This window comes from Oxyura jamaicensis, chromosome 1 (assembly GCF_011077185.1).
Source record: "Oxyura jamaicensis isolate SHBP4307 breed ruddy duck chromosome 1, BPBGC_Ojam_1.0, whole genome shotgun sequence".
NCBI classification, from domain to species: Eukaryota; Metazoa; Chordata; class Aves; order Anseriformes; family Anatidae; genus Oxyura; species Oxyura jamaicensis.
In genome coordinates this window covers 125715581-125735052 of record NC_048893.1, presented here as the reverse complement: position 1 = coordinate 125735052, position 19472 = coordinate 125715581, and the positions used below count along the sequence as shown (strand labels likewise).

Here is a 19472-nt window from a genome sequence, read left to right as displayed (position 1 = left end):
GCTTGCATTCCCCAGAATAAGTTAATAAAAACACATATTTGAAATGAATGGAAAAAAATCCTATATTTATCATATTTATAACATTTCACAAGGCCTGCATGACTGTTCAGGGTTCAGAGCCAATGTGTTTTCATGAGACAAAGCGCTTCTCTGACTGTTATTGCTGTGTTTTTCAGGCTTTAGAAAGGAAATCTCTAGGGATTTCAAAAGCCCCAGACCCAGCAGAGATTCCACAGTGTACTTTGTGAAGCGAGACAGCTGACCGAATACAAACTCAATTTTATTTCACAGACATGAAAGCCAGGAATCTAGGCTTGTTTCTCTCAAATTGGTGATGAGTAAAGAGTTTCGAGCCATTTAAAAATACAAAGGGTGATAAATCAGAAAGTAAAGGCTTCACCTGGCATAGAAAAGGAACAAAATCTTGTTATGAGGTGAGATGGCCCAGGTGCGGTCCAGTTGTGCTATCCAAGCCCTCACTCAGAGCAAGGGTTACAGTGCTTAGTGGGGATACAAGAATGTGAAACATTTGTCTTCACAGAAGTAGCTCATTGCTATAATTTTAAAGAAAATTGGACTCCCCGAGATGTCCTAGTGAGCACTTTTGCATCAAATGTTGCCTGTGTGCATGAAAGTGCTCCATCCCTTGGAGCAGTGAGCTGAGCAATGTATCAAAGAATGACAAATAATCACTCAATATGCAGAGAAATAACTCCCAGGAACATTTATTCAAAGCCATCAGAGTTTGGGCTGGGACCACAAAGCAAGACAGCCTCTGTTTTGACATATATATTGCATGAGTATCATGACAAAAATGCCTTTAACAGCATCAGGTCCTGGACCTGAGGCACTCAGGAACATGAGTGCTGAAGGGAATTCAGTACATTTCATGTTTAGGGATGCAAGCTTTCTCTGTTGTCTCTCTTCTAGCACCATTAATCTGCTGTTTTGTAGCTGGTCAGTCCCATTGTGCTAAACCAGTAAAGTAAAATGTATTTACTTAGTCATTGTTAAAAGATTTAACTTCAGTAGATACACACAAGGACAGACTCACAGCACGGCTGAGGCTGGCCCTCTGGGCTCACCTGCTCCAAGCCCTGCCCAAGCAGGGACACCCAGCACAGGCTGCCCAGGGCCAGGTCCAGGTGGCTCTTGGAGACCTCCAAGGAGGAGACCCCACAGCTCTCTGGGCAGACTGTGCCAGGGCTTGGACATCTGCACAGCACAGAAGTGCTGCCTGGTGCTCAGAGGGCAGTTTGTGCCAACTGCCTCTTGTCCTGGCCCTCTGGCACTGGGCACTGTTGAAAGGAGCCTGGCTCCATCTTCTTTGCACCCTCCCTTCAGGTATTTATAGACATGGATGAGACCCCCCCCGAGCCTCCTCTTCTCCAGGCTGAGCAATCCCAGCTCCCTCCACCTCTTCTCATAGGAGAGGTGCTCCACGCCCTTCATCATCTTGGTGGCTCTCTATCAGACTCTTTCCAGCATGCCCATGTTTCTCCCCTGTACTGGGGAGCACAGAACTGGACACAGTACTTCAGGTGCAGCCTCACCAGAGCTGACTAGAGGGGAAGGATGACCTCTCTTGGCCTACTGGTGACATTTTGCCTAATGCAGCCAAGAATACTGTTAACCTTCTTAGTGGCAAGGGCACATTGCTGTGTCACGTTCAACTTGGTGTCCTGGGTCCTTTTCTGCAGAGCTGCTTTCAGGCTGGGAGCCCCCAGCATGTGCTGGTGCCTGGGGTTGTTCCTCTCCAGGTGCAGGACTTCACGCTTCTTGTTCTTGAACTTCATGAGATTTTTGTCATCCCACCCCTCCAGCCTGTCAGGGTCCCCCTGGATGGCTGCACAGCCCTCTGCTGTATCAGCCACTCCCCCCAGTTTTATGTCATCTGCTAATTTACTAAATTATCAAACACTGCACAAAATCTGTGCTATCATTTAAAAAAAAAATAGAAGATAATTAAAACAGATTATAAACTATTTATTTTTGAGCTACTATCCTATACAATTATGCATTGATATTCACTAAACTGCCAGCAAAATAACAGCAAAGAATCTGATAAAATATATTCATAACAATCTTTCAAAATCCTGCAATTACATTTGGTTTCAAATAGTGAAAAATGTCTAAATCTCGCCTATATTTAGCTTATTTGGTTTGCATCTTGTACAACTTTTGCAGTTTATAAATGGACATGTGTTGATGCATAAAGATATACTTTACCAGTGTTGATCACAATTTTTATTAAAATAAATAAGCAAATATATTGAGATGACACAAATGAAGCATAGAGAATTCATCCTAATTTTACATGATCTGAGGGATTCAAGTAAGCAGAGTCAAGGTATGAAATTTCCAAATGAAAAGCAATCTAGAAACAATGCTCTCACCACCTTCAGTGAGCAATATTTTCCTCGTATTACTCCGATAAACCCATTGAGTGATACTACAAAATGAGACACTTAAAGGTAAATAATTAAACTAGCAGGTAAAAATAGAAAATCTTCATCTAAAATAAAAGAAGCTGGATTTTCAACTTTCAGAGGTGTCACCAAAACAGGGATTCTTCACACTTAACTTCCATCTTCAAAAAGTTAAGCACTGGGTTAGCTGTCTGTTCCCTGCCTGTTCAACGGAGATTCAGGTTATCCAAGATACTGATTTTGAAAGGACCTACCCATATAAGACACCTTTCAATCAGCATATGAAGACAAACTTCTATTTTTTTCCCCCAGCAGGAAAGAAAGAATATAGATGGCCATCTTAAACCAGCCAGTGATTTTTTATATGGCTCAGATAACATGTGATGAACTGGGTCAGATCAGTGAAGATGTCTAGATGTCCATACCCCATAAAAAGGAATTTTAAGGACCTGACTGTACTTCTCATTTTGTCCCATTAGGGTACAATTTTGTGTCCCACAAACCAAAGGAACTGCTCCTGCTGTGTTTGGTCAGCACAACAATTAAACTCTTACACCAGACACCTGCAGCCAGTAGTTGTGTTGTCCGGCTGAGTATCTGAACTGTTCTTTACATCAAATACAAGTACCCAGGTGTAGCCTTTGGTCCCTCCTCTCGTACTTCTCGTAAGCGAAAGGAAGGCTGGCACTGTGCACGCGCACACCAGCAAACACCAGAACCGTGGGTGTACTTGAAGGCTGCTGCTAACACGAGGAGAGGACCATCTGTATCTCATTGCTGATGTTGATGATTTCACCGCAGTTTTTGCACACCGAGCTCATTCTTGCAGGAGTCTTCATAGCTAAGTGAAGAAGAAAGGGATCTCCAAGATCACCCAAGTGCTTGGCCTGCTCCTCTGGCTCACAAGAAACATGACACTAACCCCGCAGGTGCACAGTGGTCCAGATATGGAGGTAGGATGAGGTTGATGGTGGAAGACCTAGACCTTCATCATCCTCAGTCCCGTATCTGTTGGGCAGCCAGTATTCCCAGGGGAGCATCCAGGAGAGCACAGAGTGTTTGTAACTGCACTTTGGTTTGTGGCAGCAGGACAGCTCTCTGGGAGGGAAAGAAAAACAGCCACTACTGAAATTTAGCTGGAGGAAATATTCATTTTTATGACCTCAGTGGAATAAGAACTGCATACATAATGTGCATTTGAGAGTCTTATACACTGCACCTGCAGCTCAGCAATGGAGAGAGGGGCAGAAATTATCTATTGTATTTTTAATTCGGAAAGAACTTTAATTTCACTATTTATACTGTTCATTTTATAACCACCCGTTAGAGGTCCTGCTATTATTACTCCCATACAAAATGCTATGAATGAGGTAGAAACTTTCAAGAAAATAAATTATCTTACTCTCAAGATATTCATTTTTCCTGGGTGGGAAGGGAGATAGAAGCTCTTGTTTTTCAGATGCATGTTGAGAAATTCTTAGGAAATGTCACTGAATACTCAGGGCAGAAAGGGGGAGTACTTAATGCCTGCAAGAGATAGCCTGTTAGCCCGTGCCCTTGAAAAATAATATGCTACAAGGAAAATGTGTGTAATACTGAGGTGGGGCTCCCTTATGTCTCAGAGCAACAGGAATAAGTGATATAAGTGGATGATTAAAAACATTTCCTCCGTTATTACTGCACTGTGGGGAGCTGCCAGCAGCAGTGACTTACTTCCTGTCATGGCAGAAATGTGCATTTCAGATCCTGTCCTAAATGCAGATGATTGCTGGTTGGTGCTCATCTGTCTGCAGCATGATATACATAGAAAATAAATAACACCTGCCAGAGGGCCTTGCTTGCTTTGAAAGTAGGTTCAGCCGGGTTCCCTTTCCTCGCCCTTATGGCAGTGTGGATGCAGCCCTCACATCTGTAAGCCCTGCTTGCAGAAGTGCAGCTATCATTAGAGCTTAACGCACACAAATGCTGCTCCTGCTGGGCTGGGATATGAATTTTCTTTGTAAGGTGTTGTCAGCCATAAGCTCCTTTTCAAGTTACTGGTTTGTTGGGGGTGGTGGCGGGAAGGACTCAGTTGGTTGTTCCCATCCTTCCTGGACTGAGGGCTCTACAGCCAACAGCTATCATAAATTAACACTGCAGGTGTTGGCAACACTACTGATGGGAAGTCTTTCCTCAACAAACCTTGCTGTATTATTAAGGCACCACTTTGAACTCAAAAGGCTTAAACATGGAGAAGAAAACGTTTCAGCTCTTCTGGGAGGAGAAGACCAGTTATTTTCTGGTGCTGCTTGTGTCCAAAGCACCTCCTGATGCACAGGCGGCACAAATGCATCAAGGACAGCGGCCCTGGAGAGAGAGCCAGGAGACAGGTTACACACATGGCTTTATCACGCCAAGATCCACCACCGATGCTCAGCCCCCCCCAACACACTTGGCAGTGAAAGCCAGACTGATGTCTACCAAAGAACATCAGCCTGCCTGCGAGTCAGATCAAGCCTCATCACTCTGTCATTATGCAGACGTAATTAGTATCAACGGCACCATTCCCTTCTAAATTGCACAAGTGTGAAGCAGCTTGTGCTAAGAGATGATCAATGCTTCCTTCAAAGTCCTTCCGCTCAGACTCTCGCTGACATCCAAGTTTGCAGTCCACTGCTTTCCTGAGACTTATTTCATAATAGTGGCAAACACGTAGCAAAAGGAAAACGATACAATCCTTAATTTAAACCTTCCAATTAACCAGTCTCATGCCGATAAATACAATCCCTGCTGAAGAATCTGCAGTGCCTTTTTTATTTTTTTTTATTATTATTTATGTAAGCATAAAGGCATTAAAGGCTTATTTGGGAGGTGTATCCTTTCTATGAAAGGTAGATCCTGTGCAGTGCTTTTAACTGCAGCTCCTGTTACCATCCAGCCCCCCAGCCTGTCATTCGCAGGGCCACATGCCACACGCAGGGGTGACCAGCACCAAGGGCAGTGAGGGAGCTTTCAGGGGCAGATAAGAATGGCAGATGCAGGCAGGCAGTGAGCACAGACAAGCGAGTCTCAGAAGTGGGAAGGAGATAAGATGAAATGCTGTAGAAAGCCAGAGGGAGCTGGGAGGGAACGGTGTAGATGCTACCAGCCATGCCTACCTGCCTGGTAAACAAGGTAGTAGTGAGCTGAGGAGCTGAAGGGTCAGCACTGGTGGAGGAGTGAAGCGTGGCATGGAGGGAACGGGAATGGGAACAGAAATAGGAAGTGCAAGTGAACTCTTCAAAACTGCAGGGTATGTTTGTGTTGTTAGCTAGCCTTCCACTTTGCATGTAGGACTCTCGCTGCAATGCCAGCAGGGTGTGTGGTGGTGTGCATGGGGAGGACGTGCACAAGCTGAGCATGATGATGCTGTGGGGCTGTGAGCCTCTCTCGCAGGGTGACTCTGAACCCACAGCACATTTCCAAACCTCCACGTGAGGCCAGAGGGTGCAACGTGCGCAGCCCTCTCACGTGTTGTAGCCATTCAGCCAGCCAAAGGAATCAGACATCAGCTGCTGATCGGGCATGACCCTACTCAGGAAAAGGAATGTTGGAGAACAGCAGAAAACACCGCTCAGCTGCAAAATGCCCTTCAGGCATGTATCGTTTCTGATTTCAGTTGCTGAGTTTCACTTAGAAAAGATCCTTATTGCCCAGGCTGCCAGCTCAGCTGCATAAGAGTTTCACATGCCAGCTCCACAGGGTGTGCCTGATTATTATTATTTTTTTTTTTATCTCAGACAAACAGGACGCATGTGGTACCATGGGAGTCATGTGTCTAATGCAGCAGGGACTTGAGCTTGAAAAGATCACCACTCTGTGCATCATAGATTAGGCTGAGAAACCAAATATCTGCTGCACATAACATAACATGCACAGCCCAGTTGTTTTCATGCTATTATTTTCATATTCCTGTCCCATGCAGTGCCTGATTAATCGCTTTATTGCCAGTTTTACCTTGGTATGAATCTGTTTATGATAAACACATAAATGTTAACTGGCATAATAGAATTGTGGACCAATGTGTAACTTGTTTAAAACAATGAAAATCTAGATTATTTAGCAATGTGTATAGCTTACTGACTGAATGAGAACAGCTAAAGTAGAACATAAGTACTCCAATAAGTAGACACTCGAGAATTTATTCTAGTTTTCCTCAAGAATAGTAAGTAAAACTTCTCTCTATAATTCATTGAAGTATTCGTAACCAATAAAATAAAAGGGCCTGGAAACTATTTCATTTACAGCTGCAAAATAATCACTTCCTAAGGGTCAAGCCTACAGCTTGATACTACTGGATTATTCAGGCACATCATTTTGGCCTTTAAAAGCAAACAAATAAAACAAACAAAAACTAGTGTGTGTGTGTATATATATATATATATATATATATATATAATTTATATCAATCTGGTGTAGTTTTCCTTAATCCCCACAAAACAACAGCTAACACAGTCTATTGTTTTAAAGATATTTTTGCATCTACTTTCATTTTTGGGCCAAAAATTTATGTAAAGGCAAATAAACTACAAGATCAGTGTTGCAATATATATATATGTGTGTATATATATACATACATACATATATACATATATATATATGTATATTCCCCCTCCCCCCCCCAGTATCACATGCATTAAATGAACAAAACAAGCGCTAAAGGTCACCTTCTTTCTGCAGGAACAGTCGACCCAAGTGGCTTCCAGTTGGAACCAGCTCCATCGGCCTCTTGCTTTTGGCATTTTTTGCCCAAATGTCTGCTCCAAAGTCAATCAGCAGCGTCACCAGCTCCACACTGCAACTCCTGGCAGCTGCATGCAGTGGGGACTCCAGGCCCTTGCCGCTGTTCACATTTGCTCCTGAATATGAAGAGATTACAAGGAATAATGACGACAGCATAATCACTTTCCATTTCCTGCTGCTATTTCTCTAAATATTCTGTAAAGACTGGAGTGTCCACCTAAATGTGGACTTCTGTGCTTTAGGGCTTGGTCCCACAGTTTGCACATACACAACTTGTGCTGTGTGGGAAACACTGGGGTTGTGACCAAGAAAATTATCCAGGAAAAACAGTGCATGAGGAATTCACCAATAGCCCAGCCCACAGACCCTCTTGAAACAGGGCAAAGATGTACAACCCACCTTGCTCCCCACCCCAGCAATCCATTCCCTTAAAATACATGCAGCATTTCCATCTGCTCTATACTGGAGGCTTAAACTGGTGGGATTTCCAACTTCTGAGGTACTCAATGTGCTGGGGGAAAAAACATGAGGATGGAAAAGTTCTAGAGGCCCTAGACAGAGGAGGGTGTAAGTTCTCCCTGATTCTCAAGTGCTCCTAATCTGTTATCCTGGGCTAATGCTTCATAAAACTCAAGGGTGAGCTGCAGAACCGATTCAAAACTATTGGTAACATTTTAAAAGTACACATCCCTGTACATAGAAGACAGAAAAAAAAAAAAAAAAAGAAAAAAAAAAAACAGAAAACAATAGAAAAAAAAATACATATTTACATTGTGTTTGATTTCTTAAAACAAAAATCAATGTGATATATAAAACATAATAATAAAAAACAGACTTAAATGACCTTATTTGTTTGTTTGTTTTTCAAAGGGGTTTTGTTGTTCCTTCTTTCTTGTATGAGCTATGTGGTTATATGTCTCCTTTGGTTAGGAGAGATGAACTGCCGTAGATAACAAAAAATGGCCTTAAACCCAAGAGCTTAGATTTGCAGCTGGGTTTGTTTTAGGCAAAGAATACAATACTGAATGCTTTTACTCTGTGTTGGAGATGTTGCAGACTTTTTATGAACTTAATGAGAATTAAAATGTTTGCAAAAATAGTATGTAAAAGTCACTGAATCATTTCTTTTGGATAAAGAGAAAGGAACAAAAAAGGAAGTTTCTTCCTATGCTCTTCAAATACTACAGCAGCACATACACAGACATCAGGAAAGATGTTGTCCTAGGCACCACTGGCAGTGTGAAATCCAGGATCACTCATCATTTTGCTGGGAGCTGTAAAGCTCACTTCCTGTGTCATGAATGCCCTGTTTTACACTGCTACCCTGTTTAACCAGGGCTGCCACTGAATGCAAAACATCTCCAGGTCCAAGAGCAGGACTCCTTGATGCAAAGAGAATCTAACAATGGATGCTACCGGAAAGGAAAGAACACCATCCTTTATTTTCCTTTTTACCTGACTCAAGCAGCTTCCTGGCACAGTTGACCTGCTGGTTCTCACAAGCTACATAAAGCGGGGTACCCAGATGCTTGATGTTATGATCTATGTTCACCCCATGGGACGCAAGGATCTCGACACATTGCACATGACCTTAAAATGGATAAAGGCAGAGTCAACTCACAGAGATCAGGCATTTTGCAGCAGTCCAAATTCTCTGTTGCAGCAGTGTAATTTGGCAAAGATTCACTGTTTTGTCAAGAGGTGATAGGGTAATACTTTCATCCACTCCCCTAATCCAGTGTTTTTAACCATGAAACAAGAACTGCAAATCCACAGTTAGAAAACAGGCTAAAGCCCCCGCATTTTATCTGACTCATTTCAGGTATCTACTGAAGATGAGATGAATCATGTCATATTTCTCTCCACTGCTCTTGAAGATGGCCAGATGACTCTTGCAGATGTCTACATTTAGACAGCTGATTTGGACAATGCATCCCCCGCCAGGTGTCACCACATGAACCCAAAGGCCCCAAGAGCTGGGCTGAGCTGCCCTTGATGAGCACCAGGACTGGGAGGAACTGCACCATGACGAGAGCAAGTAAGAAGGAATAACTCATTGCATAAATAAATAAATAAAAAATAAAAAATATATATATACTTTATCTCTTTTCCACTTCAACTAGCTGCTAGCAACACGTAAAGCAGTGCTGGTACCCGTGGGGTTACCTCTTTTAGCAGCTTCGTGGATGGGGGATGCTAAGTCACAGAGCGGGTGCAGGCTGGCTCCGTGTTGCAGCAGTAAATTCAAGCAAGCCACACTGCCACTGACACAGGCACTGAACAAAGGAGTGTGCCAGTCAACAGTCACTCCATTCACCTGGGGAAAGAAAAGACAAAACAACGCACAAGTAAGATTTTTGTCTGTTTCAGAATAGATGAGATTTGCCCTCAACAGAAAACAGGGTTTTCAATAATTTTTATTTTATTCTTTGCAAAAACTGCCTACTGCTCCTGAGGATTAAAACTTTGTATTTAAAAGAACATTGAACAAATATACGAAATTCTTGCTCCCAAGTGTTTAAAAAAAAAAAAAAAAATTAACTGGTGCTGCTACAAGATCTCTTTGGAGTTACTGAGACGTGTGCTCTTTTCTCCGTTATCTCAGCTGAAATGCACCTGCCTAATACCCTGTCCTAAATCATCCATTTTTAACTGAAAGGGTGCAGCCCTATTTTTTATTTTTTTAACTGAAAGGTAATATATGTACAATGAGTTAACTTTCTTACTCACTATAAATTTTGCCATTAGCTTGAAAAGTAGAGGCCATGAGACACACTCATTTCATCACTTTACTTCGCATATTATCTCCGTTTTCCTCACATCATATTTATTTATTTTTATATAAAGATCATTTGATCTTTACAGTGTTACACCTCTACCTAAGTCTCTGCATATTGACACCAATGGGATTACCATGTGCAGAATACAGAACATGCACTTAATTTTTACAAGATTATAAACCATTTGCAAGAGGAACTTCCCACTTATTCTTTCAGTAAATGATTAAAACATTGCACCTTGATCTAAAGAATAAAACCAGTTGCTGTTTATAGCTGCACTTTTTGGATTTCTTTGTTAAGAATTACATTGTATAACATGGATACTTTAGGATGAAGTACAGAATGTTAGTGATACTGTATACCTTCTAGAAAGGGTTGGGAAGAGGGCCACAATGATCAGAGGGCTGGAGCACCTCTCCACTGAAGAAAGGCTGAGAGGGTTAGGGTTGTTTAGCCTGGGAAAAAGCAGGCTCCAGGGAGACCTCATTGTGGCTTTTCGATACTTGGAAGGGGCTTGTAAGAAAGACGGAGAGAGACTGTTCACCAGAGCCTGTAGTGATAGGACAAGGGGTAGTCATTTTAAAATAATAGAGGAGTGATTTCAATTAGATATTAGGAAGAAATTATTTATTGTGACGTTGGTGAGGCACTGGCACAGGCTGCCCAGAGAAGCTGTGGATACCCCACAGCTCCCTGGAGGTGTTCAAGGCCAGGCTGGATGGGGCCTTGGGCAACCTGGTGTGGTAGGAGGTGTCCCTGCCCATGGCAGGGGGGGTTGGAACTAGATGGTCTTTAAGGCCCCTTCCAACCCAACCCATTCTGTGATCCTATGATCTACTATTAATTTGTCATTATAAAACATATTGACTCTGGAGACAGCGTCCTGCCCATGGTGTACTTACCTTCGCACCATGTTTTAATAGGACACTGGCACAAGCAGCATGACCACCTAGGCAGGCTTCATGGAGGGGAGACACCTGGTCTGTTGTAACAAGATTAACATCACTCCCCTGAAGAAATAATAGAAAATATTACAAACAACTGCAAAACAAACAAACAAATGACAGCAAACAGCAAAAACAAAAACCTCCACCCTTTTTTAATGATCCTGAAATCTTTATTAAATCATAGCTTCCTCAACAGCCTGGAGTCACTCATCTCATCTGAAGGGGTAAACAAGGAAAGAGCTGTGCTGCTTCAGCTGGAATTGGTACAGTCAGAGCATACTAAAGGTTATGCCTTCCACCCACTGCTACTCGATACAGAAAGATGTAGGCAGGGGACTGTCTGATGGAACAATACAGATATCCTTATAGCAGAAACCACTGGCTTGGTTCTACCACTGGATCTTTTCTTTCTAGCAGCCTTGGTGCTCCAGAAGTTTAAGCTGTAAGAGTTTCCAATAACTCCCCACAGGCTAAATTCAAAAGTTTTGAGGGAATGGAGCAGTGAGGTTCAGAAATCACTTCTCCCCAGCTGTGGCCTTTTGGGGGGGGATGGGGGGGACAGGGGCCCCACTACCCTCAGGCACTTTGGATAGCATCAGAAACAGCATTCAGCAACCATACAAACCCATCAGAGATCACATCAACATAGCAGAGGAATACCTGGCTGATGAGTTTCTTCAGAGTAAGCAGGCGCCCATGGATAGAGGCATCATGTAAAGGAGACCAGTCTGAAACAAAGTCTGTATAAAGAGAAAGACAGGAAAAGAGGTTAACAGCTCCATGGACTGTTTCTTTTGTGTACTTTACTTCAACTGCATGACCCCAGTAAACCTCTCTCCTTCTAATTTATTACTCGAACTGCCAAGCTTTTCTTGGAGCAGCCACAGGGAGAGAGTGAAAAAACAGGATGAGTTCGCTCTGGGTGTGTTTTTAATTCATCCCGTGTTAGCGCTGAGCAGCTGTGTTCCCATCCAGAGGATAAGAGAGTGATTTACAGAACACCACCTTGTTCTGTCTGAGCTTGTGCCTTGCTTTGAATGATTTCCAGTGACTTTGTTTTCACAAGCTCATTACATTTTACCAATTAGCTCTAAAGGAGTATGTTTTGAAAAGGGTACAGCTGCTCAGTCATTCACCCCTGGTCAGAGATGGGTTAGAGTCAATAATATGTGACTAGAGAAGGTACCAAAGTACAAGGAGATAAGTTGTATTACCTGTTGATTTTGTCTCTGTTTTGTGTCTGCTGTTAGCCTGTGCAGTGGTGCATTTTAAGTAACAGCTGTACTCTGCATCATGGAAACCATTAAAAGGCAGGTATGGAGGGAAGCTCAAAGGAGGGGTCTGCCTTAGCTTTTAGTTTTAACATTTAGAGGAGGAAGGAAAGCACACAGGATTAGTCAAAGTAGACTTGGTGGAAAACATCGTATATCCAGAAAGTTGTTTATATTATTATTTTATTTTATTTTATTTTATTTTGAGAAAGAGATAGACTTTCATCTTAAGAACATGTGGAGAGTGTGATTTGCTGCTTTGCCTCCCTGGTTCAAGACAAAAGAGCAAGGGCATGCGGACTTGCAAAGGGACCTGCTCACGGATGCTGAAGCAAATGAGACTCCTTGAATGTGTGGAAACCCCCAAGGCAGGGAGGGAGCACATGCTGAGACTCAAGTAGCTCCCAGGACATTGTAGGGGATGGGGCAGGATACTCACTGCATGGCAGTAAGGACGCAATCCCAGGCCATGAAAATTTTACCCAAGGAGGTCATAAAGAAATTCTATTACTGTGATAAACACATTGATATTTAAAGTGCCTGTATAAAGCAAACAGATTCATATTTGTTCTCATTAAGTCTTAATGTAAAAGATTGACTTAAATCACTTGTTCTGTGATTTAAGAGGCACAAAAGTTCTGCATCAGAAGCAGAATTTTAACTCCTGTTTCCAAGTAGCTTGATATTTAGAAACTGATGTTCAGAAAAATACCACATGCCAAAAATAAGTATTGCAAATGAGTCAGCATAGTTCTAGAACTATGAAGGAGGTGTAGGAGGGAACCCATATGGTTAAATTTGGTATCAAACCTGTCAAGTCACATAGAGTGTTTTTTTAGAAAGATTTATTGTCCAGGCAAAAGCATTATTTGATGCATTTTACAATATATACCTCCCTTTCCTCAATTACTCGGTGTAAAGGTCTGAGGAAATATACTGCTAATAACTTTATACTTCATTTCCCTAGTTGCTGTACCTGTTGTTTATTTCCATATACTGAAACAAGCTAGTTTAGCACTGAGATCTACTTAAATATTAACAGAGGGGCTCTTTAGTATCATATATGTATGGCTCAGGGCCACACTAATCCCTCTGGGAAAGATTTACTTCCTTCAGTATTCATTGGCTCAAAACTCCGTTTCTGTTCTATGTTAATGGCCCAGGTACCCCTGGGAAGGAAGAAAAGCATTTCCAGATGGTATTTCACCCATTTTCTTTTACAAACACATTTTGCTGCTCTCTGGCGATGTCCCTCTCTCCTTCCACTAACTACAGAGAGAATCCCAATGACTACCTCAGGCAAGTTGCTGAGGTTTTCAGGGACTAGAAATCTGTGAATTATCATGTTATCAGAATAGGATACTTAACAGTTAAAAGTCTGCTTTCAACTACAAACCCAAAAAAATACTGTAATTTCTTAAATAACTTTCACAGATTAGTTGATGATGTCAGTGCTTATTCAAGGTCTGTATATCCTGCTTTGTCTCAGGTATAAGCACATGTGGGAGCTCTGAATCCCTCACAGCTTATGTCCTGCCCTTTCTGGCTATGCCACAGTGTGCCAGGATGGGGTGATCCATCACCTGCCCTGTTGGGCTATTGCTGTCTCACCTCCCAGAGTGCTCAATAAGGGACAAAAGATTTAAACAAGGTAAGATCTAGTATAACAAGACTTGCATTGTCTTTGGGTTTGAAATATTCTGCACTAAATAAATTGTGATTGAAGATGTTTGTATCTGAAATGTGTTATTTCTACTGCACACAAAAGATCTTCACCTACTATGTTAGCTATGTTAGCAGGATCTTCACCTACTATGATAGCTATGTTAGGCAGGAGTGTGACCTTCTGCTTTCTAATGGCCACAAAAAAGGCCTGCTATAGGTTTAGGCATTATTGCAAGAATCTTTATACCTCTAGAGCATATTTTCCTAGAGTTATTCATATAAGCAAAAGGTTATTTCTACTTCTGCAGCACACCATTTTTAAGCCACTAGATGCTCATATTAATGTTTATCTGCATAGCACGGTTTTGCAAATATGTGCATATTGCATTTGACTGTCTATGAACTATGGCTCATTGATGGATTAAACATGGGTAAATTTTAGTGTTTCCATTCTTGGGCACCCACAAACTGTGGCTCACCATAAAAAGCAACAATTCAAACATCCAAAGTAATTCAAATAATTCAAATTGACAGCAGTCACACATACACAACAGAGAGGGAAGCCAGTTGGCCCTTGTGACAGTTCTTAAATGAATGAAGAAAAAATCTAGAGGGGCCATCAAGGCTTAATCTTCTCTTAAGATAACCCTTCTCTAACAGTGCTTCAGCACACTCCTGGCTTATAGGACAATCTCAGTGACATCCTGGAAATAACCTCAAGATAGGTATGAAGCCCAAAGGGGGATGAGTTGTGAGCAAATGTCAGAGATTGTGTAGACTTCACAGTACTAGATAAAGAGATCCAGCAGCACTACTTAGCATTGAGCCACTCCTCAACCCGTGTCCAATTCTGAGCTTCAAGACTTATTGTAGATTAGTCCAGCCAACTCTAAAACAATACGCAGACACAGATCAGGGAAGAACTTTGTATCAAAGAAGGTTCCCAAAGGCACTTGCAGAAAAAGCTGCACCAGCTTTGGCTCTTCACTCTACACAAGCCTTCCTCAAAAATACTATCCCAATAGGCTTTGTATACACAAGCATCCTTCCTGCCATGCTCAAAGTCGTGCAATACATTGCTGCAGCTTCTTGTTATGAAAACACCGTTCTGTTGGGCTGCAACATGACCCTGATATTTTATCAGAGACTTTTAACTGGAAAAATATACAGAAAATAATATGTATGTCTCAGAGAAATGAAGTGAGCCCAGTAGTGTGGATATAGCCAGTCTTCTCTTGAGGGGACAAGCCTTAAGCAAGTGAAAACATGAAGGTAAGTCAGCCTGAACCATTTGGTCTCAAAGACAGAAATGTCCCCAGTCTCTTTTATTTAGCAGCATAGAAACAGATAACTAGACCCATGAGTCAAGAGGTCTTTTCAAGCCTTATGTTCCTATCACTGTGAGAGTTGAAAGGAAAAAAAAAAAAAAAAAAAAAAAAAAGAAACTGAGAAACAATACAGAATTAATGGGCACAGATTCCGCAACTCAGTTGTGACCCATATTGTGAGCCATATTCCTCAATATTAGGAAGCCAAAGGAAGAGATGTAACCCCAATACAGCTTTACAGTTGGTATTGAGAGCATGAAATGAACAGAGGAATGAACTCTGGAAGTCTGGGCACTGTATGCTAAACTAGCTTTCAAAGAGAATTATATTCTTTCTCAATGGCATCATTTGAGAGCTTCCTGCCTCCTTCTATATCCCATGGGCTGTGTTCCACAATAACCATGTGTTTGCAGTGAGTTTCCAAACATTTTCTGGCTTTAACAAATGGACAGCTATTTCCAGAAGCTATGGTTCTGTTCTCATTAGGATATGTCATCTCCTAAGGACAGCCAAACCATGGTACAATTATTAAAGCACAGTATTATTAATTGGCTAAAATAGTTTTTCTTTGATAGTTTTCTTTGAAAGATAGTTTTTTCTTTGGTATGTATCAAATGATACTTGTTAAATTACATTCAACTGTGTAAAGTTAAATATTTATTTTTCCAGGGTGCAAAGCTGTAAAACATCTGTTTGTTTTCATTGTCCACCTCAGGAATGGCAGGCACAGTGTGTTGTGGTGCACTGAGATTACTGTCCCATATTTCCCTGTGCTTTGCCAACAACCCTCACCATGCTGTTTTAAGCAGTCCTGTGAGAAGACCCAAATCAGCATTGATAAGAGCAAGTGAAAACCAACTCCCAGAAACATCACTAAGTAAAGACCCTTGATTTTGTCAAGCTTTTTGAAATGAGGGTAGGTGTACACCTTCAAACCTTCATCTCGCTCCCAGTATGTTGAACCAAGCTCAGTTCTAACAGGCATCCACTCCAGTGGTATTGCCTATGTCATACTGTCTTTCTTATTGATCTTGACACTGTTACCACTGGATGTGTAGCCAGTGCCATTGTGTAACCAACACCATTGCCAGATCTTCATGAGTTGCAAGGGAACTGTGTTTACAAGTTATGCTAAAAATCTAGATTGAAGAACAAGTTTTCTGAGATGTGCTTGATCACTTTTTAGCCAATAAATAAATAAAAATAAAGGCAGAATTTTGTATGAACTACCAAGATATCAACATGTCGGTATTTTGATAAAGGAGGTGGATGGTCATGTCACCATATCCACATGGAGCCTTTATCCATTCAGTGCTTTCCTGAGAAAAGACAGGTTTCCACTGAGACTCTAAACCAGAGCTAGACTAGACCATAGTCATCCATAAACCGGGCATTAGCTTGTAATTTTGTAAACTCTTAACATCAGATTAGAAGAGTGACTAGAAGTATGTCAAAGATAAGCATCAGTGGAAAATAAAAAGAGGTACGTGCAAAGATGATGTCCTAAACCACTCAGAGGGGCTGAGGCCTTTATCCTAAATGGAAGGGGAGGCCTAAGGTAGCTTTAAGCCAGTCCTGGATACACTGGGCAGAGAGGGTCTAAGGGCCTGTAGGGTGCCTAGTAAGTACAGTGTCGGTAATATCTATTCACTATTTTCACCACATATAGGCATCTGATTAAAGCCTTAGCAAGTTCCAATGTGAACTGACCATGGACTTCTCAAATCCTTGTTTAGCATTGTTTAGGAAAGTACTCAAAATATTTTGCCCACCGAGCTGTCCATGGAGGAACAAGACCGTTGTACACAGGTGGTGAAAGCTGTGTTCGCTGCATATACCACCACAGCAACGAGGATTTCTGATTGCCAAAAATACATACAGCTGCTCTCTCATGGAGGAATGAGTCTGTTTGTCCAAATTCAAGATGTACCCACACCTTAATCCACAGGCAAGCTGAGTCAGGCCTCAAGGCTTTCAGCCTCTAGACATCCAAAACCCACAGGTTTTCCTTGGCATTGGGCCATCCAGTTCCCCTTTCACCACTGAAAACTCTGGGCAACCTAGAGGTTACATGACACCTCTGGTCCTCCTTGATTGTGCTGCCTCCACCTGGGCCCCTGAGCTGACAGAGCGTGTCAGGGGGGAGCCTTATACCTGTAAGCAGACGAACATCCAAGCCCTGAATGCAGCCTGTGGACAACAAAGCATTCACAGCAGCCTTCTAGGAGAGCATTCATTTCTGATGGTGCCTGAAAGTATCTTTCTACTTTCTCTATCTGATCATTTTTGTACCATAGCTTGCCTCTGTATATATATTTTAGTGTCCTGTTTTTTTTCTATTAGGTTAGAATGGAAGTGTCCTGAATAGCCCAGGAAAAGAGGGTGGATGGTACAAAGTTGTGTTATATTAATTTATCTCCCTGTTCCTTCTTCATTGCCTGTGAACTGAAGGAGAAGTGTCTCAGAAAACAGGGCTACAGGGAACACATCCAGCTAAACTGTTATGTGAGGTTAAATTACTTGTCTTTTGTCACCATGTCATATTTTCAATGACCCTGGGCCAGACAACAGAGCAATGATCAGAGTGAGGCCATTTGATAATAAATGACTGGATAACTGCTCACCAGTGACCACAACATTGGTCACAACTGACCACAACGCCCTGACAGTAGTGGAAGAACCCACTAGGGCTGGTGGCTTGGCCTGTGCAAGAGCACTTGGGTCTGCACATTGGAAAGAATAAAGGGGGGAGGAGGAAGGAGTGAAGAAAGAAAAAAAGAAGGAAAAAGAAAGTAAAAGAAAAATAAAGAAAAAATAAAAGAAGAGGCAGAAGTGAAGGAGGGTAGGTAGGATGAAGCAAAGGAAAAAAAAAAAAAAAAAAAAAAAAAAAAGGAAAGGAAATAAAAAGAAAAGAGGAACTGAGCCAAAGCTGAGCTTCCAGCCAGCAGCAATCTAAGTTCAACATGCCACATTGCAACTCCTTTTTCACTTTGCTGTAGTTCAAGTACTGCATTTGTTTCTGCTTGCATAAACTGCACTACAGAATCAGACACTCTTTTATGTGATGCACAGGGAGAAAAATAAAAATCAGTGCCAAATATGAATAGCTTATTAAAATCCCTTCTGAAGTACAAGGACATTATGTGGGACAGGCTGTGGACCTGCGCTGGAAGCGGGACATCAGGAGGAGCACAGAGCCACAGCCTGACCCTGTCCTCTCCGTCTGCTGGCAGAGGCGAGGGCGAGTGGCGAGGCAGGAGCGTTACTTACCCCTCATCAGCAGCAATGATGGAGACGTTGCAGACGCCTGGCCCCCAGCTCCTTGTGATTTACTGGCGTTTTGATTCGTTCCCTCATCATCCATCTCAGCCTTGTGTGCCCAATTTCTGTTTTCTCACTTCAGGGTTGCTCTTGAGGGTTCAAATTCCATCGTCCTCAGCAAGCCCCTGCACGCGTGAGTGATCTGTTGAGCAGACTGCCTGCGCACCACTCCAACAAACCTCGCAGCGGGCTGGGACTCAGTGCAGCACCACTTCATGCAGAAACTCGAGTACCTGGGATGGGGTTTAGGGAAACACCTCCCTGACTCCACTGGTAGGCAGCCAGCAATCGGGCAGACCACACTGCACGAAGCGAGAGATGTGCCTGATGTCATATCCTCCGCAACCCTGCACCCAATCGGGGCGCCGGCCGGCTGTTTTTATCAGGAAGGAAATCCTTGGTTTGCCAAAAAAACAAGAGAGAAAGAGCCAGTTCAACTAGTTGAGCAAACTCTGCCTGCGGGGGATTTGCAAAGAAAACCCAGAGAGGCACTGGCGAGATCCGCACCACTCCCAAGCGAGCGGCTTGCAGGCGGCCGTGCCTCGCTCCTCTCTGCAGGCTGCCCTGTGCCGTGCGAGCCCACCCGGCTATCCAAGCAGCCCACCGCCCTGCCTGCGCAAGGAGCGAGGCACTGAATTCCTTCCACGCGGTGGTGGTCGCCTCATGCCGTACGGATATTGAAACCACATGTTCGTGGGGCTGCGCTCTCCACTGGAAGCCCTTTATTGTCTCCATGGCACGGAGAGCGCACCGCCGAGCAGGCTGATTGCCTTCCCCCTGTTTCAGTCTGGTTACAGTCACACCAGGAGTTTCATATCCAAACACTGTCCTTTTATTTTTAAGCAATTTCTCAATCTAAAACCAAAATTGCAAACCTAGTCATGAACAAATAGCAGCAGATTTTCCAGAGCACTTCCACCTCATTTCTCTAGGTCTGTCTGCAAAAGTCCTGACCTCGCAGATTCTCTCT

The 19472-nt window shown here is 42.7% G+C and overlaps 1 protein-coding gene across 1 annotated transcript; it reads right to left on the bottom strand.

Annotated features, from left to right (window-relative positions):
- Positions 1–2734: 2734 nt before the first annotated feature.
- ASB9 (ankyrin repeat and SOCS box containing 9) lies at positions 2735–19042 on the bottom strand. Its single transcript, XM_035328030.1, has 8 exons — positions 18452–19042; positions 11578–11657; positions 10873–10980; positions 9357–9507; positions 8646–8780; positions 7115–7306; positions 4611–4775; positions 2735–3527 (listed from the first exon to the last, which is right to left on the bottom strand). Exons 1-7 carry the CDS (start codon positions 18543–18545, stop codon positions 4651–4653), a joined length of 885 nt encoding a protein of 294 aa, XP_035183921.1. The 5' UTR covers positions 18546–19042; the 3' UTR covers positions 2735–3527; positions 4611–4650.
- Positions 19043–19472: the final 430 nt, after the last annotated feature.